The 27,600-nt window shown below is 40.0% G+C and overlaps 1 protein-coding gene across 3 annotated transcripts in view; it reads left to right on the top strand.

Moving 5' to 3' along the window:
• MIB1 (MIB E3 ubiquitin protein ligase 1) overlaps positions 1 to 27,600 on the top strand; it is a 101,723-nt gene that overhangs the window by 10,916 nt on the left and 63,207 nt on the right. For all 3 annotated transcript variants that reach the window (XM_074987339.1, XM_074987341.1, XM_074987340.1), the window contains exons 5-11: positions 4,087 to 4,153; positions 5,950 to 6,154; positions 8,102 to 8,285; positions 10,014 to 10,158; positions 13,023 to 13,156; positions 14,252 to 14,359; positions 24,360 to 24,557. In XM_074987339.1, coding sequence (XP_074843440.1) covers positions 4,087 to 4,153; positions 5,950 to 6,154; positions 8,102 to 8,285; positions 10,014 to 10,158; positions 13,023 to 13,156; positions 14,252 to 14,359; positions 24,360 to 24,557 — 1,041 coding nt within the window. The remainder of the gene's footprint in view (positions 1 to 4,086; positions 4,154 to 5,949; positions 6,155 to 8,101; positions 8,286 to 10,013; positions 10,159 to 13,022; positions 13,157 to 14,251; positions 14,360 to 24,359; positions 24,558 to 27,600) is intronic.

Below are 27,600 nucleotides of genomic sequence, written 5' to 3'. Positions count from 1 at the left end.
AATATGCATTAGGAAGGAAGTCTGATCTGGGAGTTTATTAAACATCAGTGCAAATTTAGAGCTGACTTCTGTGTGAATATAACAGCTGTTTACATTTGCAAATGCAATTTTTCTCCCTGCATTAATGTTTTACTTTAATAAGGATTGGTAAAATAGATGTATTTATATTTAAACATCCTAAGAAGACCCTATGTGTCTCTCTTTTTTTTTTTTTTTTTTAAATGCCTCGGAATTTGTTTTTTGAAAATCACTGTAATGCTAAGTGTCTGGGTTAGAACACTGCAGGTTGTTCAGCTGTCATTTAATTTTCCCTGCAAAGAACACTCAAAACATTTTCATGTAGTTTTAAGCCTTTATTTTTTCTGCTATTGTATTTTAGAATTTAGCACAAAGTTTCTCTTTTTGATTTCATCACTTTCAGAGTATAACAGGGCCACAGGATGGTGGGTTTGAATTGGTCATGAGACTTTCTTAATTTCTTTTTTATATTCCCTGACCATAGTTTGGGCCAAGGAAAACTTTCCTTGATTGTCGACAGCTGAGGCTTATTAATGAACATATTATTGCATCATTGGTGTTTTTTCTTGTGCACGCATGCCCGTGTGTGTGTGTATATATACACACATATATATAAAAAGAGGAGAGAGATACTGACTTGCATTAGAATGTCCTTTGGTCATATTCCTGTAACAATGATCAAATTTAACAGAGTGGCAAATCACATTTTGTAAAAACAGTAAATTTTGCACAATGGTTGCAGTTATAGGATAAAGTCTAGTTTAATTTAGAACAAAATCAAACTATAACACTTGTCACTTTTTATCGCAAGCAAATTCCATCTGATATTAGTCTGAATATACCTCTTAATAGATGAAACAGGTTTAAATTCTCAAAGGAGAATATAATTGGAGAAATTATTAATATTCTTAGAATATGAGCTAAATAGATAATATGAAATCTTTTAATATTTGGTTATCCATTTGAAAAAGATATTTAGTCAGCCATTTAATAAAGAATAGTTAACCCATTTTTAAAAAGAAGATTCAGTTTAAAAAGTAGCATTTTTATAACTACTTTAATTTTCAGTATTGACATTTTATTTTTGATACTATACATTTTGACACTATACATTTAAAATTTATCTTGATATAAATAAGTTCCTTACTATTTGGGCTAGTCTACACTACCACCCTCCTTCAATGGAAGGATGGTAATTAGGGTGTTGGGAGTTTACTAATGAAGTGCTGTGCTTCATATGCAGGACTTCATTAAGCAGATTCCACGCACCCCCACAGCAACTTCCAAGTTTTAAACTTTGAAGCACCAGCTTGCGTTTGGCTGCGTCTCACCTGCTGATACGTCAAAGTGCTGGTGCAACTTTGAAGTCCCTCCTCAAAATTTTGAGGAGTAAAGGCACTTCAAAGTACTGGCAGGTGAGCTGCAGCTAGATGCAGGCAGGTACTTCTAAGTTTAAAACTTCGAAGTTGCCATGGGGGGGTAGGGGGGGAAGTATGCAGCACAGCACTTCATTAGTAAACTCCCAACACCCTAATTACCATCCTTCCTGCGAAGGAGGGTGGTAGTGTAGACAAGCCCATTATATCATAGTGTTTGTGTTTATCAGTTATTACTGTGAATGGAAACAGAACTGAGGCTTCAACACTGAATGCAGCAAATGGCCCTGTCCACATTACAAATTGCAGAAAGTGACATCACTTAAGATACCATGATCACTTGGGTGTCTGATGTACCTTCTCCATATCATTCATTACTCATTGTACTTACATCTTTTCACGAAACAGTCCCAATATTTTCAGTCTCTCTTGGTACAGCAGGCATTATTTATAATTATTTTGGCAGTTATTTTTGCACACTTTTGTTTCTGGTGTCATATTTGACATGGAATGATCAGTGTGCTTTCTTGTTTTTAAATAGCCATCTTTCTACAGTTTAGTGTCAGTATTAATTATTGGCATGATTTCATGTCATGAATGTAACTATAGTGAGGTAATGTTTGGCTGACCATTGTTACTACTTCCACCAAATTGTGTGTCCATTAAGATTAAATTAAGACTAGAATATGTTGGTTGTGTGTGTGTGTGTGTAAATCAGTGTTACAGAATTACTGAAGTTTCTACTTCAAGGGGAAAAAAACGATAGCTACTAAGTGCTCTTTGGTGCGTGGAGTATCAGTATTTTTATCATGGCTATCAGAAAAAGTGCTTGAGCAAAAGGAGGGTTAGAATTTTGGAAAGTACTGGATAAGCATAATGTACAGAAGAGGGAAGATAACAGTTCTGTTGGCTTTGACCGTATATATCTCTTGTAATGTTTACAGAATATGGAGAGAATTTCAGTAATCTAATACAATATGAGGATTTGCTTACTTAGAATTCATGTATGTTACATGTTTTTCTCTTTCCAAGAATATGCCTTGCATATTGGCTAAGCCAACTGGTTGTACTTCCTCAAGTAGAATACCCCATTCCTTAAGATACTGACCAATATTTATTACATTTTATAGTGTGCAGTGAACACAAAGGTATGAACCTGACTAATTTGTGTATTTACTATGTAAAATCCTGGTAAAGTGAACGAGATCTTGATGTAAAATCAAGTCTTGCAGTGCAGTACTAATAGTCTGTACTGGCAGTATACTTTTCATTTATACTGGTACTATATCACAGACGCTGCAGCATTGCAAAAGTTGGTGTGGTTTTAAAACTCATAGTGACAACTGTTCGCCTGCATGTGTATGTATAGTGTTATTAAATAGTAGCATACTCCATAGTAAGAGTTTTACTCCATAGTGTAAGAAGCTGAGAATTGATTTGAGAGAAGGGTTTGCATCATACTTTTTGTAGCTCTTAGAGACATTAGTGGCTAAGAGATAGTATTGTGTGTTTAAAGGGTTGTAAGTATTATATTTGTAACTAACCTAAGGATTAGGAGGGGCATGAAGGGATCTCATCTCATCTCTTGGTAGAGGAGGATAGGCAAATTACAAGACGCCTAGGGAAGTGGGAGACTGGAATAAGAGCTTTGTGAAAGCACATTTAGTTTATATCTCTTCCACCACCTGTTCTTTTGTTCTCTCTTCTCCATTTCTATAGTGTGAATTGCATTGCCCAGTCAGTTTTCTCTTGCCATTCCCTCAATGACCTTTTGGCTGATGGGAATTGTGTTCCCTAAAGAGTAACACCAGATGGTAGCAATTTGGATTATGAGATGCGCGGAACCTAAACGAAGGGGAAATCATGAGAACTTTTATTGGGTTTTATATGATAGCTGTTCTTCACATGTAATTTTTTTCCATATTATAGGACAGACCCCTTTGAAGAAATAGGCAGTGGAGCTTCTTAAAGGAAAAAATCTGCTTTTAGTTAAATACAGAATTCTGAAAGCAACCAAAATATCTTTTTGTTCTGTGATTTTTTTTTTAATTAAAAACAGCTATTTTATAACTTCTTCAAATATTCTTCAGGACTCAGAAGTTAAAATTCAACTTTTACTCCATATTAAGTTAAAATGAGTGTCATGAATTTCTCAAAAACAAAAACGTATGGGCTTTATAATGTTAATAGTGAAAACCCATACTCAAGCTGATGCTGCACAGGCAAGTCTAGAATGTCCAGTATATTATTCAGACACTTTTAAATTCTGTGGTGTTAATTTTGTGGTGTTCTTCTCCTTGTATTGATTTTTTTAAGAGAAAGGTAACGTGAAGCAGTTTCAAGCTTCTCTTTGCAATTCTAGTAGCAATTATGAATTTGAGAACTCGTGGTCATTATAGTTTATCAGATTCTAAAAGTGTTAATTTGCAATTAAATTTCGAACATTTACTAATACTGGATAAAACTTACCAAATCCTATCAATTCCCAGCCCTTTCTTAAAGCATTAGGTAGTAGAAATAGATGTTAAAATTTTGGAAGCGAGTTGAAATTTTCTTTCCTTTCAGACTTGGCACAGTGCATTTATTTTTGTATGTATGAGCTTTTCAACCTCTTTGTTATGATTTCACTGATTTATGTGAACCTGCAGGTTCACTCTCTTAAAACTAACATTTTGTAAATATCTTTCTTTAGTCTGACTTGAAATGTGTTCAGGATGCCAAAGGAGGCTCTTTCTACAGGGACCACTGTCCTGTGCTAGGTGAGTCAAAGAATGAAAGAAATAGTTTGAAGTAAATAGAAATGTTTCCGTGTCAAAATTGGACTTTAAGTATGAGAAATGAGCCAAAGTAAATAAACAGTCTTTGTGTAGGTGCACCTAATAAACAAGATATGAATGGCAGCATTTCTGTGTGTTACTATGGTTAAGCAGTGCAGGGAGGGATAGCTCAGTGGATTGAGTGTTGGCCTGCTAACCCTTGGTTGTGAGTCCAATCCTGGAGGAGGCCATTTAGGGAGTGGGGGAAATAGACATCAGGGATGGTAATTGGTCTTGCCAAGAGGGCTGGGGACTGGACTAAGATGACCTCCTAAGGTCCCTTCTAGCTCTAGGAGATGTCTATCTCCAATTATATATATATACACACACACACACGCAATTTTTTAGTGATAATTGGTATCTTAACTGGTATGTTTTAAAAGTTTGTAGGTATGTTTGATGCCAAACAATATACCAGATATGTAGCTTGGAAGTTGTTTAAGTTGGGTCACTAGTTAGTGTTTCTGACTTGCATGTGATCATCCTGTATATTTTTCTTTTAATAGCAAAAGATAACTGCATACTGTTGTAGAATGGTTTAAATGTCATTTTAATACCATATTGCAGAGTTAATAATAAACATCAGGTCCTTAGCATTCAAACTTCTAACTACATACCTATAATTACTTGTGCTGCCTTATTTTATGTGACATGAGCTGTTCCAGATGAGTTCTCAAACTGCACTCACCACTCTAGTATGTGAGCTATGTGGTGATTTATGGGTGTATTTTATTACAAAAATTGCAGGCTATGTGTTGGTTTTTGAGGTGTAGGTGAGTTTGAAGGTAATGTCTGAAAGTTTGGTGCAGAAATTCCTCATTATATATAGTAGACAGCTGTCAAGCCTGATGCCCATTCTGACCATCTGAGTGCAGGAGGTGTGGGGGGGCCTGCAAGAAACAATAGAAATACTCTGGCTCAATAAGCTTTTGCTTAAAAGCTTCCCAAGATCACAGGTTCCCTGACCCCGGGGGATAGCTGCAAGCACCCAAGTGAGAAACCCCTTTTTAAAACTCAGGAAGACACACTTGGGATGTCTTCCTGTGGGGTAACCCCAAGCTTTTAGCCCTCCCTTTGGAGAGAGCTTGAAAACAAAGAAACTAAAGCTGCAGTCTGAGATCTGACCTTCCAGTCTTAGGCATACATAGCCACAGGTCCTTCTCTAGGACACAGAAATTAAATCATTGCCCACCCCCCCCTTTTTTTTAAAGGTGATTTATTAACAAAAGATTTACATGATAAAGCATCGTTAGTTGCTGGCTTTATAGCAGCTAAAAAATAGGCTGAAGCACAGAGAATTAGTTCCCTGGGATCCAGTTTAAAAGTTACAGTGTATGGGGGCATATATCAGCCAGCCTAAAAAGTCCTGAACCAAACCCAAAATAAAAATAACCTGATCGCATCTGACCTTTCCTTTCTGTTTATACATCTATATGCCCAAATCTTCTTTTGGCCTTTTCTCATCTGGCCACACACGCACTCCTTCTCCCATCTCTTCCCATTGGTTCACCTGTCTGCTTGCCAACAGAGAACCCACTCTCTGGGTTTAACTCTTTACAGGCATTCATTCATGACAACAATATATGTTAATCTCTAAGAGGGAAGAGAATGTGTGACACAGAAGATCTTTAAAACTGTGCACTTGACAGATTTTAGATTTCTTCTTTAAGTTGCCTTTATTGTGCTTACAAATTTTGATTTGGGTGTTCAGTGTTCCTGGTTTTTTCATTCTATTTCAGGTGAGCAAAATGGTAACAGAAATCCTGGTGGGTTGCAGATTGGCGATCTGGTAAACATTGACCTTGATTTAGAAATTGTACAGTCTTTGCAGCATGGTCATGGGGGATGGACTGATGGCATGTTTGAGACCTTAACTACCACTGGCACAGTTTGTGGTATTGATGAAGATCATGACATAGTAGTACAGTATCCAAGCGGCAACAGGTTTGTTACATATTCTCAAACATTTCCAATGACAACTTCCTTTAATTTCACAAGTTTCAGGACCTGTAATTTTTTGTACCCTCCTCTAGTTCTCACTACATGCTGTCATCCAAATAAAAGCTTTTGTCTTCTTCCTGGCTAGTGTAATAAGGGGTTCTCATCTACCGAAGCCCAAAGTTAAAAACCTTTGATAGCATGTTTGAGAGGTTTTTATGGGAAAGAGATTTGCCATTTTCTCACCTTTAATTTGCCTTTAAAAGTATTTGTTTACTATATGATGGCTTTTTTAAAAATCCCTTTAGTTTTTATTTCTGTGTTGTCTGTTGGGTAATGGTATTAAAGTTATTAATTCCCTAAATTAAAATGATTACTTCATGATATAAATATTAGAGGTCTATGCAGTAAGCATGAAGCCACAGGTGACAATGTCTTGATTCATTTGCAATACATGTTGCCAGATGTGACCACTGGAGAACAAATTAAGAGTCCAGGTAATTTCAACAGAGCAGCTATGCTATAAAAACATACCTGTTCAGTTTTTATATTTGAAACAAAGCAATAAAGATTAATAGGTTTGTGCCTGTTCAAACCCAAAAGGTGACCGAGATGTTCTCACTTTCTGAAGCAGCTGTTCTTACAAAAGAGTGTGAGGTATTTGTGGTTCTGATCATTGATGGCTAAGATTTCTAGAGGATGTTGCTTTTCTGATATGTGAGCATGCATTGCCTTCACAGTCTGCTAATATAGTAGAAGCCAAAGAAGAATCACGTGTAGCTGAAAGTGTTCACTTATGTTTCTCAACCTGAGTATGTTTGTTTAGTTACATTGTTACACTAGCTATTTATTTGCATCTTGTTTTTAATAAGTTACCTCTGCTTTAATGCAGTGGTTTCTTACACAAACCATTTAGTTGTAGGGAGAAATGGTATAAGTCTTCCAGTCTCATGATTTTTTGGGTGATATCTGTGTGATATTAAAACCAATCTATAACTAGTTCATTGAAATGTAGGGGGTTTCTTATACAAATATGTATTTGTAAACTTTGTATTTCTCCAAAATAAGATATATCTCAGTATTTCTGAAACAAAAGTGAATGTAGAGAGAATTTTATAGTGGTCAGAAATATTAGGTACTTGATTTGAGAACAAATGCGTTCTATACCACAGTAATCTTTTAAGCAACAGTTTAATTACAAAATTTACTTTTGGTTTACTGGGATTGTGGTACCAGACACAATTGGATTGACTGTCTGAAAAAGAGTTCTGGATGCACATTTGTCTTAGTCATGTGCTGTTGTTCTAACTGGTGATAACCTAGCATAACAAGAACCAAGTGCATACAGATCACTACAATGCACAGTATAAATCAAATCAGTTCAAGCAAATGTTTTGCTGCAGGCCATATATCTATTTGAAATAATGTTTTCCTATTGGTCCAACTCTGTCTCTGAGAAAACAGAATCCTGTAGTTAGGTCTCAAGCTCCCTCCTTGCCTAACAATTTTTGCCAGGGCTATTCATCCTTACCAGTTCTCCTGGGTCCTTTCTTTTCCTGCTGGTGTTTTGACAGGCATGCCAGACTCTCAGCCACTAATCCCTGCCCTAGGCAATGGTCTTCCCGCAACAAAGCAAAACCTAGTCACCACACAGCTGCAATTATGTGGTGGTAGCTTTTTCCCTCAGGGTACAAGAACCAACCCTGGGATCCTTCTGATTGCCTCAGGTGTATCTCTCAGAAGATTACCCAAACAACCACCTGCTGGTAAACTTAAGTGAAAATTTATGGGAGAAATTATATACAGCAGCTAAGCCCTAGGGCCAGTCACAAACATTTCTGGGCACAAAAGCTTAACTTAAGGCATCAAGTAACCTTTTAAATGTGGCCCCCAAATTTTTATATTCATGAAGAAAAGGAAAAGATCATTAATTTGAAATACATTGTTTTCTAGATGGACATTTAATCCAGCTGTTCTCACCAAAGCTAATGTTGTCCGAAGTGGAGATGCTGCTCAAGGTGCAGAAGGAGGTACTTCACAGTTTCAAGTGGGTGACCTTGTTCAAGTTTGTTATGATTTAGAACGAATCAAGCTTCTTCAAAGAGGTCATGGAGAATGGGCTGAAGCAATGCTGCCTGTAAGTGTGTGTGTGTGTGTGTGTGTGTGTGTACATAATGGTTTATTGGTATGGTATTTTTCATTATACTTGGAAATGGTTTAACCTTCAGATTGGTGGCATGGGGGTGATATATAGGCCTTGTGTAGACAAGTAAACACTGAACTCTCTTCAGCTGAATTAATTTCACTAATTATAACGCTTCCTAAAAAGGAAACCTACAGTTATGTGAAAATTACAGGGCTATCAGCTTAGCCACCCTAGTAAGGTGATGCTGAAAATCATACTGAACAGACTATCACTCCAGGCCGTGAAGATTATTTCTGAAGAACAAGCTGGTTTTCGATCAGGTAGGAGTACCACTGAATAGATTTTCAACCTATCTGTACTCTGTCAGAAATATAATTTACATCAGCAAGACATGTACCTCGTTTTTATTGATTTTAAAAAGGCTTTCGACAGAGTTTGGCACGCAGCACTGTGGGCAACAATGAAGCAATTTAACGTCAAAAGTAAACTCATTGACATAACTAAAAATTTATACGAAAAGGCCAGCCGTGCAGTATTATTCAATGGTGCCGTTGGTGCCTGGTTCCGTACTACTGTAGGAGTACAACAGGGCTGCAAACTCTCTCCTACCCTTTTTAGCATTTTTCTGGAACATATCATGATAGATGCTCTAGATAACTACTCTTGAACCGTAAGTATTGGCGGTCAGTCTATAGCCAACTTAAGTTTTGCAGATGACATTGTTGGACTGGCAGTGAGTGAAAAAGAACTAGGTAACCTTGTTAAATGCGTGGATAAAACTTCAACAAAATATGTCATGGAAGTAAACGCAGAAAAGACAAAACTCATGACCAACAATCCTAGGGGTATATCTGCACCAATATCCATAAAACAACAGAAATTGGAAGAAGTAAGACAATTTAAATACTTAGGGTCGATCATCTCTGATGCAGGTACAAAACCAGAACTGCTCGCCAGAACAGCAATAACAACTGCAGCAATGGCAAAATTAAAACCAATCTGGAAAGACAAAAACATATCCCTAAAGTCAAAAGTAAGGCTCATGCAAGCTCTTGCACACACCATCTTTTTCTGTGCTTGTGAGACCTGGACTCTGACAGCAGAACTAGAGCGCAAGATCAAGGCCCTTGAAATGGGGCTATACCGCAAGCTTCTTTACATCCCCTCCATGGCATATATTAGTATTGAAGAGGTCAGAAGCATCATCAACTCAGCAATAGGACCTCATCACAACCTACTATCCAGAGTGAAAAAGAGCAAACTAAGATGGTATGGACATGCAATGAGATCATCGGGCCTGTCCAAGACCATACTGCAAGGCACAGTCAATGGCAAAAGGAGTTGTGGCAGACAGAAAAAGCAATGGATAGACAACATTAAAGAGCGGACAGGGATGAGCTTTGCCGCAACTCAAGAATTGGCACATGACCACCAAAGGTGGAGAGACACTATAAAGAACGTTGTCATGAAGGTGCCCCAACGACCTCGGTCAAGGGACTGATGATGATGAACTCTTTGGAAAGCCCTACCTAACATCAGTGTAGACACAATTTAACAATCTGCCCTAGCCTATAACTCAACTATTAGAATTAAGATGCAGGTGTTAATGATTTTAAAGTGGGATTTAAAAAACTGTTTTACTTTATAAAACTTTCCATATGCTGTAATATGTTAACATCTAAATATCTTTACTTGGTCTCTTCCTTTTCCTCAATATAGACTTTAGGTAAAGTTGGCCGAGTCCAGCAGATTTATTCAGACAGTGACTTAAAAGTAGAGGTTTGTGGGACCTCTTGGACTTACAATCCAGCAGCTGTCTCAAAGGTTGCATCAGCAGGATCTGCTATAAGCAATGCATCTGGTGGTAAGTTTGCATACTGTTTGGGAATGTGTGTTTCTGATAAATAAAATTGTGTATTTTTTTTTAAATTATGATAAATGTTGGTATGGTTCATATATGAAGCATGAATAATACTCTCCAGGAAAGTAGTTTCCTACTGAAAGTTGGGGAAAACTTCTATTTCAAAAGAATTTCCATGCTGGATCCTACGTATTGTCCATACAGTTCAGAATCTTCCTTCAGAAGAAAGTACAGGAAACCTTACTATAGACAGACATCGTATAATTTGCTTCTCAAAGGGCTTGTTTACACTTGTCCCCAACTTCGAAGGGGGCATATTAAGCAGGGTGATGGGAGGTTACTAATGAAATGCTGTGGTGAGCATGCAGCTCTTCATTAGGCTAATTCTCCCCCATGGCAACTTCAAAGTGTCAAACTTAGAAGTGCTGGCATGTGCGTAGCCGTGGGCACTTCAAAGTGCCTTTACTCCCCAAAATTTTGAGGAGTAAAGGCACTCAGAAGTAGCGTGGGCACTTCAAAGTCCTGTGGCTACATGCATGCCAGCACTTGGAATCTCCCATCACCCTGATTACCATGCCCCCTTTGAAGTTGGGGGCAATGTAGACCCAGCCAAAGTGTCGTCTTCACCACTGTTAGCTATACATTTAAGTGCTGTTTGTTGATTGGAATACAAAGAAACAGGGCCTGCTAGCCGTGAGTCAGGCTAGAGTCCTGTTGTGGTAGGCACTGCAAAAATATAGGAATCTGTGCTCCAAAAGTTTACAATTGAGTCACGAGAGGTGGTGGTGAAGTAAAGATGTAACACTTAAACAGAGTGACTGTGAGCGTGGCAAACGTTAATCCTTGTTGTTAAAATTTGATGTTTTTAATTATTATGGGAGACTGAGTGATCATGAGTTGGGTGGGAATTTCATATCCTATCTTGTTTTATTGCCCTTAACGGGAATAAAGAAAATCAGTGTTGTTTGTCTACGCATCCAGTCTACATTGGAATGTTGTAATATTTTTGTCTTCAAAAATCCAGTGATTTACTTTACTAGTCTAGTGCTTTGTGTGGCACTAATATTTTCTTTTATCAGTTTTGAATTACTGTTCAGTTGGATATTCTATTGCATTATGAGTTAGAATAAGATTTTGTCATGGAGGTCACAGCTTGCATGACTTTCAGAGACATCCAGGATATTTTCCGCATTGGCCCTGTGCACTGTGGCAATGGAGGGCTGAAGCAATTAGTCCCCCTCCCCCCTCTGTTTGCTGTGCCCTTCTCCCCCACCATTTTTGTTTCAAACAAGTCACAAGCAGGTTATGAGCTTCTGTGAATTTTTTTTGTCAGTGATTTATAAAAATAAGTATGACAAGATCTTAACCTTAATTATGAGGCAGGACGAATAAGTAATCAGTCTAACTTCTCCCTGCCGTTCTTTTTTTTCTGACATGGATTGCTGTATAACTTCTTTATTAACAAACCAATGCTTTCCTTTTTGGGCATGTCTCGAGTTTCCTGTCTTCTTTTCCATCTTTGGCTTTGACGCCAGAAAAACATTCTGGGTAGCTCTCATAGTATTCAACAATGGGAGAAAGTAAGTAAAGTTTCCCTAATACAGTAAGGTCTCAGAGTATGTGAGGGTTCTGTTCCACGTGCCCTCGCGTAAACCTGGATTTTGTGTAAGTGGGAGCCCAGCTTTTTCCCGGCAGAACACATGTTCTGCAGCCGGGGAAGCAGCAGAAGGGTAAGTCCTGGGCTGGGGGTGGCCTGGCAGTGGATTGGGGCTATGGGAGGTAGGTCGGGGGCTTAAGCCTGGTGTGGGTTAGGGCTGCAGGGGGTGAGGAGTGGAGTTGAGCCCGAGCTGTGCATAGGTGGTGAGCTGGGCTGCAGGGGGTTGAGCTGGAACCAGAGCCATATGCGGGTAGTGAGCTGGCTGGGGGGGTTGCACTGGAGTCGTGTGGGGCTGGGGGAGGGAGGCGTGCGGCTTGAACTAGAGCCGCGCTCGGGTTGTGAGCTGGCAGGGTGGTTGCACTGGAGCCGCACAGGATGGCTTGAACTAGAGCCGCGCATGGGTTGTGAGCTGGCAGGGGAGGAGGGGATTGCACTGGAGCCACACAGGGTGGCTTGAGAGCTGGTGGGGGGGTTGCACTGGAGCCGTGCGCGGGGCGGATTGAACCAGAGCTGTGCATGGGCAGTTTAAACCAGGGTGGGGGGGTGAGCTGGAGCTGTGCGTGAGTGGTGGTAAGCCAGAGCCAGGCACAGGCATGTGGGGTGAGCCAGTGCTGCGCGCGGTTGGTGAGCCGGAAGCGGGTTTGAACTGGGGCTAGGGAGGTTGAGCTGGAGCCCAACTGAGGGGTGGTGAGCTAGAGCCAGAGGCGGGGGTGGGGAGTGAACAGGAGCTATGCGCAGGTGGTGAGTAGAGCTAGGGTGGCTGAGCTGGGGCCGTGTGGAGCTGAGGGGGGTTGAGCCAGAGCAGGGGGAGCGAGTTAAGCACAACTAGAAATTGTGGTACAGGGTTTACTATAGGAATTGGGGTTTGATGTGTAAGAGTGGGGTCTTTTACTCTGAAACCTTACTGTACACATGAGCTGCCTGTGAGAAATACAGGAGAGCTGCAGTAGCTATCACTTTGTGTATAAAGTCCTGGAGGACCACATAGACAGGAACCCTAACTATAGAGTGAAACTGGTCATCTTTGATTAAATGTGAAGTTTCTGAACTGATGAGAAACTGATATCAGTGAGTTCTATAGCTTTGTGGTATTGAAGTGCTGTATTTAGGAATGAACTGGATGCTTGTGTAAGTCTCTTCAGACAGAAGAAAAGCCAGATTTATTTTTCTGTTTGGAGTCGTGATCTCATGTTTTGCTCAATATCTGTAGAGAGATTGTCCCAGCTTCTGAAGAAACTGTTTGAAACACAAGAATCTGGGGACCTTAATGAAGAACTTGTTAAAGCTGCTGCTAATGGAGATGTAGCTAAAGTGGAAGATTTGCTAAAGAGACCGGATGTGGATGTGAGTGTCTTTATTATATGAAGACTTCTAAAGTATAGTTAGATTCTAGATCCTCTTCCAGTGGTTCCCCTTTCATGGATGAGTCCCCTGTGTGCAGAGAGTTGGTGTAGCTGGTCTCTGTGCCTCTTTTGTGCAGTCTATGAAGGTAGGGGAGGGCTAGAAGCCACTGAGTTGCGGCTGTTCCCAGTGAACATATTTTTGTGCCATATGCCGTCTTAGCATTAGAGCAGCTTCAAAGTATTCTAGCTAGGGCTGAGGTAGGGAATCGAGTATTTGTATCTAGTGGCTGTCCTTAACTTCTCTTATCTCCTGGGTGGCTTTGGTGTGGGGGAGAGAGCTATTCTCATCTAGAAACGTCCCTAGACTTCTGAGCTAGTCCAGCTGCTGTCTTGTTCTTTCTGCTAGTCTTGTAGCACAGGTGGGAAGCTTCTTCCTTCTCTCTATAGACAAAGCTGAAATGAACATTTCAGAATCATAGGACTCTGCTTGGTTCTGAATGTGTTTCAATTCACAATCAGATACATACTTTCTCTTTAAATGATATGCTTTTGAGGTCCAAAGGTTGGACATCATTGACCTTAAATGTTAATTTGAAATTTTAAATTAATTCAGATTTATACAACATATAAAAAGGACTGTAGATGCATGCCTGTAAGTTCACTACTATAAAAAAGCAAAAAAAAAAATTATGCAAAATACAGCTGATTCCTTTCCTAGAAATATGCTTCTCCTCAAAAGTCCACCTTTGTAGCAGCCTGAAGACAAAATATTAAATTGCTCGTTGGAAAATTTATCTTTTTATATTTTACTTATGACAGATACGTCTTCATTCTTGCTTAATAAATAAGAGGTGTAGAAGATGGAAAAGACCTAGTAGATTGCACTGCCTCCTAACATGGACTTGACTTTTTTTCCTTGCTATTTGAAAGCTGTTTAGATGACTTAGCAGGCAGAGTGGAAGTGGAGTGAAAGTGACAATAAGCTGGTTTTAGTACATGGACGTTTGCTTATATTACTGATATTGAGTATCTGATGTGCATGTGTAAATACTGAAGTACACTGTTTGTCAGCTTTGTATTCTTGGTAAACTTTCAGGTGAATGGGCAGTGTGCTGGCCACACAGCTATGCAAGCAGCCAGTCAGAATGGACATGTGGACATTCTGAAATTGCTTCTGAAACAGAATGTGGATGTGGAAGCAGAGGTAAAGTAATTTTAAATACAATTTTGTTGGTTTTGTTAACTACGAAGCTTTAATACAGATAAGTCATAATTACTCTTTCTAGTTCCTTTCTACCACTACATCTATTAATCACTTCCATATTTTAGGAGATCAAATACATTTAATCTTCTGCACTGCAGTGATTTAACATTTAGTTATTCTCTTGATGCTTTTTGTGTTCCAAGGCAATCTTACAGCACTTAAAAACCCTTTCTAAATCAGACTCTGCTGCTGGCTTGGAGGTGTGGCAGTTTCTAGGGGATCAGGGTTGAGAAATGGGGAGAGGTGTTTGGGTAGGTGTGGGGTCTGGCCACATCCACATTTGGGGAGGCTCCAACTTCCCTACCTGGATCTCCATACAACTGCCGGACCCAGTTTGGCCTTCAATCCAAAAAGTTTGCCCACCTCTGCTCTGGGTACAACTGTTAAGATTCTGCAGTACAGAAAACACATGATTTGATGTGTTTTCCCTAGAGTAACAACTTATTGAAGGTCTAGAAATAATGCACAGATCTGTCTGGAATTTCACACTTTTAAATAAAGGCAGCTGCATATATTTTAATGATTTAGTAGTGTTAAGTTCAGTCTTTTGGCCACAAAAATTAAATGGGAATAAAAATAGCTCAGTTCATTAACATGGTACACAAATGTACTTAGAATTAAATGTTTCATACAGTTATATATAATATTTCATTCTGGTGGATCCCAAAGCAGTTTGCAGACCTTAAGCCTGTATTAGTGGGAATAGATTCTCCTAATGAAAAGAAAACGCCCCGGAATGAAATGCAGCAGCTGTCTAACATAACACTACAATGCTATATGACAATTCAGGATGTAAGTTGAAAATAATCACAGTATGCAACTGCAAATTCAGGAGAAATTTAGAGAGCCAGAAAGTAACTAACTAAGTTAGTTTCATAAAGACACTGGATTTAACCAAATTTACAATGGCATCTTTAATCATCACTCATGTCAAACTGTTCATAGCCTCTTTCAGGACAGTGATCCTGAATACCATGCTAGACTGTTATCAGTGGCCAAAACATACAGGAAAGCAGTTTTCCTTATGGACAGTGTTCAGACTTCGTGATTCTTTTTTTTCTTGATGCATTAAAGCAAATGAGAAAGTACCTTGTTATATGTAGAAGACAATTTGGAAACATAATTAACAAAAAATAAGAGTTTCAACAGAATGTCTTTGAAGGTTGTTGCTTTCTTATGTTAATTTTATTTAGCTATTGCTCCTTTATAGAACAGCCTTGTATATTAGAATATAAATTGTCTTCATGTATAATTATCACGAATTGTAATAAGTTTATATGTCCATCATAGGGTTCATATAATTTTCATTTATTTATTTATTTATTTATTTATTTATAGAATCATAGAGTGCTAGGACCGGTAGGGACCTTGCGAGGTCATCGAGTCCAGCCCTCTGCTCTCACAGCAGGTCCAAGTACTGTCTTAGACATTTACCTTACCTGTTCTTAAATATCTCCAGAGATGGAGATTCCACAACCTCCCTAAGCAATTTATTCCAGTGTTTGACCACCCGGACAGTTAGGAATTTTTTCCTAATGTCCAACCTAAACCTCCCTTGCTGCAGTTTAAGCCTATTGCTTCTTGTTCTATCCTCAGAGGCCAAGAAGAACAAGTTTTCTCCCTTCTCCTTATAACACCCTTTCATATACCTGAAAACAGCTATCATGTCCCCCCCTTAATCATCTTTTTTCCAAACTGAACAAGCCCCATTCTTTCAGCCTTCCTTCATAGGTCATGTTCTGTAGACCTTTGATCATTCTTGTTGCTGTTTTCTGGACCCTTTCCAATTTCTCCACATCTTTCTTGAAATGCGGTGCCCAGAACTGGACTCAATACTCCAACTGAGGCCTAACCAGCGCAGAGCAGAGTAAAAGAATGACTTCTTGTGTCCTGTTCACAACACACCTGTTACTGCCTCCCAGAATCATGTTTGCTTTTTTTGCAACAGCATCACACTGTTGACTCATATTTAATTTGTGGTCCACTATAACCCCTAGATCCCTTTCTGCCATACTCCTTCCTAGATAGTTGCTTCCCATTCTGTATGTGTGAAACTGATTGTTCCTTCTAAAGTGGAGCACTTTGCATTTGTCTTTATTAAACTTCGTCCTATTTACCTCAGACCATTTCTCGAATTTGTCCAGATCATTTTGAATTTTGACCCTATCTTCCAAAGCAGTTGCAACCCATCCTAGCTTGGTATCATCTGTAAACTTAAGAAGCGTACTTTCTATGTCAATATCTAAATAGGTGATAAAGATATTGAACAGAACCGGTCCCAAAACAGACCCCTGCGGAACCCCACTTGTTATACCTTTCCAGCAGGATTCAGAACCTTGAATAACTACTCTCTGAGTACAGTTATCCAGTCAGTTTTGCACCCACCTTATAGTAGCCCCATCTAAGTCGTATTTGCCTAGTTTATTTATAAGAATATCATGCAAGACCTTATCAAATGCCTTGGTAAAGTCTAGGCATGCCACATCTACCTCTTCTGCCTTATCCACAAGGCTTGTTATTCTATCCAAGAAAGCTATCAGATTGATTTGACATGATTTGTTCTTTGCAAATTCATGCTGGCTGTTCCCTATCAGCTTACCACTTTCCAAGTGTTTGCAGATGATTTCCTTAATTACTTGTTCCATTATTTTTCCCAGCACAGAAGTTAAACTGACTGGTCTGTAGTTTCCTGCAATGTTCCTATTCCCCTTTTTATAGATGGGCACTCTATTTGCCTTTTTCCAGTCTTCTGGAATCTCTCCTGTCTCCCATGATTTTCCAGATGACAGCTAAAGGCTCAGATACTGCCTCTATCAGCTCCTTGAGTATTCTAGGGTGCATTTCATCAGGCCCTGGTGACTTGCAGACATCTAACTTTTCTAATATCAGAGGGGTAGCCGTGTTAGTCTGGATCTGTAGAGCAGCGAAGGGTCCTGTGGCACCTTATAGACTAACAGAAAAGTTTAGAGCATGAGCTTTCGTGAGTTAACTCACTTCTTCAGATGCTGGATTCTGTGTTGCCTCAGCATCTGAAGAAGTGAGTTAACTCACGAAAGCTCATGCTCTAAACTTTTCTGTTAGTCTATAAGGTGCCACAGGACCCTTCGTTGCTCTAACTTTTCTAAGCGATTTTTAACTTGTTCATTTTTTATCTTCCAAACCTATCCCTTTCCCGCTAGCATTCACTACGTTAGGCGTTTCTACTTCAGACTTCTTGGTGAAGACTGAAACAAAGAAGTCATTAAGAATCTCTGACATTTTCAAGTTTCCCCTTACTGTTTCTCCCTCCTCACTGAGCAATGGGCCTACCCTGTCCTTGGTCTTCCTCTTGCCTTTAATGTATTTATAAAAAGTTGTCTTGTTTCCCTTTATTAGCCTGTAGCTAATTTGAGCTCATTTTATGCCTTTGCCTTTCTCATCTTGCCCCTGCATTCCTGTGTTGTTTGCCTATATTCATCCTTTGTAATTTGTCCTAGTTTCCACTTTTTTATAGGATTCCTTTTCTATTTTGAGATCATGTAAGATCTCCTGGTTAAGTCAAGGCGGTCTTTTACCATATTTTCTATCTTTCCTACACAGCAGAATAGCTTGTTTTTGGGCCCTAAATAATGTCCCTTTAAAAAACTGCCAACTTTCCTTAGCTGTTTTTCGCCTCAGTCTTGCTTCCCGTGGGACCCTACCTACGCGCTCTCTGAGTTTACCAAAATTTGCTTTGCTGAAGTACATTATCTCTATTTTGCCGTTCTCTCTTCTACCCTTCCTTAAAATTGTGAACTCTGTGATTTCATGGTCACTTTCACCCAAGCTGCCTTCCACTTTCAGATGCTCAGTCAGTTCCTCCCTATTTGTTAAAATCAAATCTAGGATGGCTTCCCCCCCAGTAGGTTTTTCAAACTTCTGAAATAAAAAGTTGTGCAGTCCAAGAACTTAGTGAATAGTCTGTGTGTTGCTGTGTTAGTTTCCCAGCATATGTCTGCATATTTGAAGTCCCCCATCACCACCAAATCCTGGGCCCTGGATGATTTTGTTAGTTGTTTAAAAAAAGCCTCATCCACCTCTTCCACCTGGGTAGGTGGCGTGTAGTAGATTCCTAGCAGTTCATCACCCTTGCTTTTTACCCCTTTTAGCTTAACCCAGAGACTCTTAACACATCTGTTTCCTATGTCCATCTCCACCTCAGTCCAAGTGTGTACATTTTTAATATATGAGGCAACACAGAATCACAGGGCTGAAAGGGACCTCAGGAGGTCATCTAGTCCTGCCCCCTGCTTCAAGCAGGATCAACCCCCACTAAGTCATCTCATCCAGAACCTTGTCAAGCTAGGACTTAAAAACCTTGAGGGATGGAGAATCCAATACCTCTCTAGGCAATGTATTCCAATGCTTCACCACCCGCCTAGTGAAGTAGTGTTTCCTAATATCTAACCTACATCTCTCCCTCTTCAAATTCAGACCATTACTCCTTGTTCTGCCATCTGACTCCACTGAGAACAGTTTTTCACCCTTCTCTTTTAGAGCTCCCCTTCAGGAAGTTGAAGGCTGCTATTAAATCACCCCTCAGTCTTCTCTTCTGTAAACTAAGCAAGCCCAAATCCCTCAGCCTGTCCTCATAGGTCTTGTACTCCAGTCCCTTAATCATTTTTCTTGCCCTCCTCTGAACCTGCTTCAGCAAATCCACATCCTTTTTATACTGGGGTGCCAAAAACTGGACATAATATTCCAGATGTGGCCTCACCAGTGCCGAATAAAGAGGAATAACTACTTCTCTAGATCTGCTCGAAATGCTCCTCCTAATGTACCCTAGTATGCAGTTAGACTTTGTGGCTACAAGGGCACACTGTTTATGCATAGCCAGCCTTTCATCCGCCGTAACCCCTAGGTCCCTTTCCATCGTACTGCTGCTGAACTAGTCAATCCCCAGCCTGTAACAATGCTTGGGATTCTTCCGCCCCAGGTGCAGGACTCTACACTTCTCTTTATTGAACCTCATGAGATTTATTTTGGCCTGGTCCTCCAATGTATCCAGTTCACTCTGGATTCTCTCTCTACCCTCCAACGTATCTACCTTTCCCCCTAGTTTTGTGTTATCCACAAACTTGCTGAGGGTGCAATCTAGTCCAAATCTTAAAAAAAAAAAAAAAAATTGGACATACATGTTTTCTAGAACAGGACGGGACCTCAGGAGGTCATCCTACCCTCTTGGCAGGACCAGGCACCATCCCTGACATCTATTTGCCCCAGTCCCTAAATGGCCTGCTCAAGGATTGAGCTCACAACCCAGGGTTTAGGAGGCCAGTGCCCAAACTACTGAGCTATCCCTCTCCCTATAAAAGTCTCTTTGCCCCAGACTGCTAAATGGCCTCCTCAAGGATTGAACTCACAACCATGGGTTTAACAGGCCAATGCTCAAATCACTGTAACAGATAATTCTGCAATGCACCTCCTCCCTTTTTCCCTGTCTATCTTTCCTGAGCAAGTTGTACCCTTCCATACCAACATTCCAATCATGTGTATTATCCCACCATGTTTCTGTGATGGCAAGAATGTCATAGTTGTATTTATTTATTAGCACTTCAAGTTCTTCCTGCTTATTACCCATACTTCTTGCATTTGTATATAGGCATCCAAGACATTGATTTGATCTTGCCTTGCAGTTTTGCCCTGGCTTTCCTTTCTCTCTGCAATTATAGCCCATGCTCCCTTCCATTTCCGACCCATCTCCCAGGTCTCCATCTTTTCCACTTACCCACCCGTGCACTTTGATCCTCTGTCCCCATCGAACATAGTTTAAAGCCCTCCTCACTAAGTTAGCCAGTCTGTGCCCAAATAGGGTCTTCCCTCTCCTCAAAAGGTGAACGCCATCTCTGCTTAGTAGTCCTTCCTGGAGTAGCATCCTGTGGTCGAGGAAGCCAAAGCCCTCCTGGTGACAACATTCACGCAGCCAGGCGTTCACGTCCAGGATGCCCCTGTCTGCCTGGACCCCTACCTTTGACAGGAAGGTTTGAAGAGAATACCACCTGCACCCCAAACTCCTTTACCTGTGCTCCTAGAGTCCTGTAGTCACTTTTGATCCTCTCAGTGTCACAGCTCGCAGTATCATTAGTGCCCTCATGGATGAGTAGCATGGGGTAGTAGTCAGAGGGCCAGATAATCCTCAACAACACCTTCGTAATGTCTTGGGTACGGGCCCCCGGGAGGCAGCATACATCCTGATATGAAATGTCAGGGTGACAGATGGGTGCCTCTGTCCCCCTCAGAAGAAATGTGCCAACCACCACCACTCTGTTTCCTCCTCACAGTGGTGGCAGCTGACCTACCAGTCTTGGGGGTATGAGGCTTCTCCTTTGCTGTGTGGGGTGATTCTTTTTCTCCTATATGAAGTACAGCTTAACGGTTTCCTCATACCATAGTGGGAGGGTTCGGCGCAGGGGTGGAGCACTGCCTGCTGCCAGAAGTAGGCAGCTGCCAGTGTCCACCCTGAGCCATCTTCTCTTCCACCAGTGGTGTGTCAGCAGTCCTATGTACTGGGACAGCTACCTCAGCTGTCTCCACGTGAATACTGTCCTGGAATTGTTCATGGATTCGGATACTCCTCAACCTAGCCACCGCCTCCTGTAGCTCTCCCACCTGCTGCCTGAGAATTTCCAAGTATTGCAATCCTTTAACCCTCATTTATGTCAATTTAACTCTACTTTAAAAGACCACATAAAATCCATTTGTCATTTTTTCAGCATCTCATATTAACAAACAAATTAATAAACACAGTAAGAACCAAAAACGTGCCTGTGTGACTTAACAGCTAGGTAAAAGAATCACTGAGAGATAAAAACGCATAATTTAAAAAGTAGAATTTAAATCTCAGTGAGGAAAATAGCAAGAAGCATAAACTCTCAAGTGAAATAACATAACAAGAAAAGCCATAAAGGAATTTGAAGTACAGCTAGCCTAAAACTCAAAACATTGTTGCAAAATGTTTTTAAGTATATCGGAAGTAATCCTGCTAAACTAGCAGTGGGGCCACTAGACGATTGAGATGCTAAGGGAGCTCTCAAAGTTAAGGACATTGCGGAGAAACTAAATAAATTCTTTGCTTCAGTCTTCATAGCTGAGAATGTTAGGGAGATTCCCACACCTGAGTCATTCTTTTTAGGTTAAAAAAAAAAAGTAGGAGTTCTAGATTGAGGTATCATTAGAGGAGGTTTTGGAACAAATTAATAAACTTAATAGTGACAAGTCACAGGGACCAGATGATGTTTCACCCAAGAGTTCTGAAAGAACTCAGATATGAAATTGCAGAACTATTAACTGTGGTTTGTAACTTATTCTTTAAATCAGCTTCTGTACCTAATGACTAGAAGATAGCTAATGTGATGTCAATATCTAAAAAGGACTCTAGCGGTGTTCTTGGCAATTACAGATTCAAACTATGTCTACGTTATCAGATAAATTTGGTTTTATAAATTTGATTTTAAGTATCCTAACTTCCCCACGAAGTCCACACAAAGTTGAGTTAGTGCTGCCACACCGAATGGCCAAACATCAACTGTTGGAGCAGTGCATATTGAGAACCTATCCCACAGTTCTCTCGGCCCTGCTGCACTCCTGTCACCATCAGTGCTCACCCTGCTTGCCTGGTTTCCAGGTTCTCGCTGCTTGGTGGAGCCAGGGAACTGACCAGTGCTGCTGCACCTGACTTGTTGGAGCCAGGTGTAACAGGGAGCTAGGTGCAGCAGCACCAGTCACCTTCTGGAGGCTAATGAATTTGATTCAGAGACATGGCACTTCCATACCAGCCTTCATTTGAACTTGACGCTACAGCCCACCAGTTTCAACGATGTTGTTATATCTATATTAGGTTTCCCAAATTGAGCTAATGATATTTACAGTGACGACACTGTACAATCACTTGGTACAATTGAGCTAGCTGCCTTAAATTTGAATTTATCTGGTAGTGTAAACATAGCCGAAGTCTAATGTCAGTATGGGGCAAATCAGATGAAATTATAGTAAAGAATAAAATTGTCATTCACATACATGAAAATAATTTACTGGAGTAAAGTCAACATGTTTCCTGTAAAGGTAAATCATGCCTTCCTAATCTACTTAAGTTCTTTGTGGAGCTCAGTAAGCATGTGGATAACAGGGATCCAGTGGATAATAGTGTACTTAGTTTTTCAGAAAGCCTTTGAGAAGGTCCCCACCAAAGGCTCTTAGGTAAAGTGAGTTGTTATGGGAAAAGAGAAAAGGTCCCCTCAAGGACTGATAACTGGTTAAAAGACAGGAAACAAAGGGTAGGAATAAATGGTAAGTTTTCTGAATGGAGTGTGGTAACTAGTGGCCTCCCCCTGGGGCTCCGTACTGGGACCAGTTCTTTTCAACCATTTTATAAATGATCTGGACAAAGGTGGTAGAATTTGCAGATGATACTAAGCTGCCCAAGATATTTAAGAGCAAGGCAGACTATGGAGAGTTTAAAAAGGATCTCACAAAACTAGGTGATTGGGCAAGAAAATGACAAATTCAGTTTAATGTTGTTAAATGTAAATTAATACATATTGGAAACATAATCCCAGCTATACATACAAAACTATGAGGACTAATTTAGTTATAACCACTCAAGAGAGATCTTGGAGTCACTGTGGATAGTTTCCTGAAAACATCCACTCAATATGCTGCAGCAGTCAAAAGAGCAAACAGTGTTAGGAGCCATTAAAAAGGGATAGAGAATGAGACAGAGAATATTTTATTGCCTCTATATAAAGTCATGGTACACCCAAATCTTGAATACTGCATATAGATACGGTTGCCTCAGCTCAAAAAAGTTAAATTGGCATTGGAAAAGGTTCAGAAAAGGGCAACAAAAATTGTAAGGGGGGTTGGAAAAATGATTAAAAAGACTGGAACTTTTCAGCTTAGAACAGAGGAGACTGAGGGTGGGGATATGATAGAGGTCTATAAAATCATGACTGGTGTAGAAAAAGTGAATAAGGTTCTCACGTAACATAAGAACTAGTAGTCACCAAATAAAATTAATGGGTAGCAGGTTTAAAACTAACAAAAGGAAGTTTTTCTTCACACAAAGCACAGTAAGCCAGTGGAACACCTTGCCCAGAGGATGCTGCGAAGACCAGGACTTTATCAGGGTTGAAAAAAAGAGCTAGAGAAATTCATGGAGATTAGGTCCATCAATGGGTAGTAGCCAGGATGGGCAGGAATGATGCCCCTAGTTTCTGTTAATCAGAGGCTAGAAATGAATGACAGAAGAGAAATTACTTCACCTGTCCTATTCAGACCCTCTCGGGTATCTGGCATTGGTCACTGTTGGAAGCCAGCATACTGGGCTAGATGGATCTTTGGTGTGACCCGGTATGACTGTTCTTAGTCTGTGTTCTTCTACATAGAATTTGATCCGCTTTTATTTATTAACTTGACCAAAAGGTTATGATTACTTTTACTGGCAGACTTTACTAGCTATGTAAATATTATCAGTGATTGCTGACAGTTTTAACTAGGACTTGGAAAAATAACTATACTATGTGAACAGTTTTTAAGTGATTAGGAGTGTAGAATATTTTTACCCCATTTTGTCATCTGTAGTTTTTTGCTGATGTGCAGTGGAAAATTTTTTTTTCTTCTGTGCAGTGGAAAAAAATAGGTGACTCCATGCAGATTTATGCTTCAGGCTTCATGCAGTGAATCAGGCCTCTAGCTTTGTGGTGTAGGTAATGTTTCCTCCTTCCTTGATCATTGCATATTGTGAATGAATGAGTTTTGAACTAATTTTATAGAGATTAGTTGAATGTTTGAGTGATGCCATGGACAGGATTTTCTCCAGTTGTGGTAATGCAATAAAGATCATTTAATTGATTAATCTGAAATTAGCTTTTGATAATTGTGAAGTACAAAAGGAATTTGTTTAAAATAAATGTTTACACTTTAGGACAAAGATGGAGACAGGGCTGTTCACCATGCTGCTTTTGGGGATGAAGGTGCTGTAATAGAGGTTTTGCACAGAGGCAGTGCAGATTTGAATGCTCGCAACAAACGCAGACAAACTCCTCTTCATATTGCTGTTAACAAAGGTCATTTACAAGTTGTGAAGACTTTATTGGACTTTGGCTGCCATCCTAGTCTTCAGGTAAAACAAACTTTGACATCCATTTTTTGTCTTTAATCTGTAAGTATGGTATAGGGATGGAGCATATACATGCGTAAGTCTTCCTTGTCAGGGAGTTACATTGAATTGTTTTCTGTTTCATATTGAGATTTGAAATGTACCTCTTGATCTAGGCATGTGTATAATATTTTCAACCTGTAGAAATTGGGACAATGTACAAATATGTTTAACATGCAGATGAACTCTCTCTTCACCCAGTCAGCACCCTTTACCCTCCCCTGTGTATGTAATGTGGTAAGAGAGGCTTTGTGGTGTGACCCGAAGGCCGGCTGATCTAAAGAGAACTTTTAGAGTTGAACCCATCAGATGGTGTGCGTGCTAGCAGACTCCCTTCTGTTACTGAGAGCCTCTGGTATTAAACAGGGAGAGGAAAAACTGCCTGTGTAAATTGATTGGAAACTAGAATAAACTGGGGTGCAAAAGAGAGAGATACTGCCTCAAAAATGAATGAACAAACAAGTCCCCACTTCCAAATAAGCAGGTAGCTATATTCTGCCTGAGCTGAAACTTGAATATAGCTGCTTGCACAGTGCATTGCACATGTAAATCTAAAGATGGAAAAGGATGGGAAAATGTGCAGAGGTCAGCGTCTGACAGCAAAGTTTGTAAAGCCTTTGACGAATTTGGTTTATAACACTTTCTTTTACTGTTTCCATATGGATATATTTGTGCATTCTACTCTATCATTTTTCCCCCATTTATCTACCTGAGAAACAAGATGTGAGAACATTTTCTTAAAGCAACTAATGCTGCAATTGCTATTTACACAGTTTATTTACTCCTGGCTTATTACTTCCATTTTCCAAAGGTTGGGGTACTGTTTACAGGTATTACTTCCATCTTACTGGACTAGATCCTCATTCAGCTTACTTCAGTCCAGATCCCAGTTTCAGTAAGCACGGGGTACAGAAGCCACCCTGTTTTATTTGTCTCAGCGATGGACAGTTGGGTGACATTCTGTGGCTTGTGATATAATGGAGACTGAACTATATCTACTGGTCCCTTCTGATCATAAATTCAGTTAATCTGTGAAACTAAATAACCCAGAGCTGATAAAAAAAAAAAATCACAGAACCCTGTGACAATTATGAATGTTCAGGTTCAGCACATTGCAGAGAAGTCTAGTATGCAGATGAAGTTAAGCAGTTGATATAACTGAGATTAATGAGGCATTTGATGTTTGGGACTTGTCTAGGGTTAACTGGCATGTTCTCTAACTCTCTAACATTTTATATTGGTGGGCCAAATTTGGCAGATATTGCTACTTGATGTCCGATATTCTGATAGATCTAAGAGATCCTTTTTACACTGTGCTGCAGTATGCTGCTAATTGATAAGCACCAGTGATGAAACCCTGGTCACACTGAAGTTAATGGCCAAATTCCTGTTCACTTCAGCAGCACCAGGAGTTTATCCAGCAACATAAACTGGAGAATATGTATCTATGCAACACTAGAATGAACTCAACTAAACACATTTTCCTACTGTCAATGTTTTAGGATAGGTTTGTGGGGGTTTTGTTTTTGGTTTTTTTTTTTTAATTTAAATTGATGGGTTTTGAACAAATTATGTACAAGTTGTTTTGATTTTGGAGTACTGGTAATTCAGACATCTGAAAGCTAAGCCATATGATCCATCTTTGTTCCCATGTGTTGAAATATTTCTGGAACCTTTAAACCATGTATTGTCCATTTTGTACTGGCTATAAATTATTTATAAAATGTAATGTTGCCCCATAAAATCTGTCCTTTTTGCTTGATTAAAAATACAGCCTTGCACAAGGTTAACTATCCTGACACATTCACATTTTTCAGTGGTCTGCTTTGTTCATATTTGTATCAGAGGAGGTTGTAGCTTGAATTTCTGTATAACAATTGTGTCTCAAACGCAAGGACTAAATTTATTTGTGTGTGTGTGTAATTTATGCTAGTAGACATTTTGAATTTTTATTAATCTTGAACTTTAAGAACTGTTTTAATAGCTAACTTTTTTGTGTTGCATGACAATTTTATAAGCAAGTGTATCAAGAAAACATGGCAGTTAATGACTTTGGTAGGTGATACTGAACAGCAAACTGCCTACTTGAAAAATATGCATAGCTCATTGTTGTGTTCATATTACATGGATCTATCTCTAATCCAGACTTGAGTCTGTCCAGACTGAGATCTTTCTGTCTGTCTGATGTCTCATGGATATTCAGTAGACAGCTGAAGCTCAATGTGACTATAATGAAATTCTTAATTTCCCTTTTCTCTGTGCTTTCTCTCACTGGCTATGTCTACACTATGGCATTTTGTCAACAGAAGTAGCTATCAGAAGATATCTTCTGACAAAACTTATCTTGACAAATTGTGGCCACACACAAAAGTGGATCACTCTGTTGACCCACTGTGATGACAGAGAGCAGCTGGATTGCCTGGCTACTCTCTCGACAGAACGGCCAACTGGAAGTACAGCAGACAGGGCTGCCCAGTGACCCGGAAGCCCTTTCTCTTGGCAGAGAGCCCACCGAGCATTCACATGGGTTTTTTGTCAACAGATACTGTTGAGAGAGACTCATTGGGGAGAGGTAGAAGTCTGTCAACAAAAGTGGCTAGTTCTATCAACAGTATGTCGACAGAATGCATTTTTAGCATGGACGTGCCAAAAAAAAAACCCTAGTGTAGACGTATCTACTGTGGACAACACAGGCTATCGCTGAGGTCTGTAGTTTGGGAGTCCTCTTCTGTTCAGGCCTTTCTAGGTCAGTGGTGTCCAAGAGGAATGTAAGGGATCCCCAGGCCTCCAGTCCACCCCCCCGCCCTGCGAGCCAGGCACGTGACCACACACGCTCACACTACAGATAACTCACGGAAGCCGCCCCAGGCTGAGTACACAAAAGGACGCAGTTCCTCACGTTGATGCTGTGTGTAAATCTGTCAATTTTTTTGCAATGTGTCTCGCAGATGCAGCCTTTCAAAGCTGTCCACCCAGTTAAAACTCTCATCCTGCCTCTTATAAGCTC

This window comes from Carettochelys insculpta, chromosome 2, assembly GCF_033958435.1.
Source record: "Carettochelys insculpta isolate YL-2023 chromosome 2, ASM3395843v1, whole genome shotgun sequence".
NCBI lineage: Eukaryota > Metazoa > Chordata > Testudines > Carettochelyidae > Carettochelys > Carettochelys insculpta.
The sequence above is the reverse complement of the archived record's forward strand: the minus strand, read 5'-3'. Positions and strand labels throughout refer to the sequence as shown.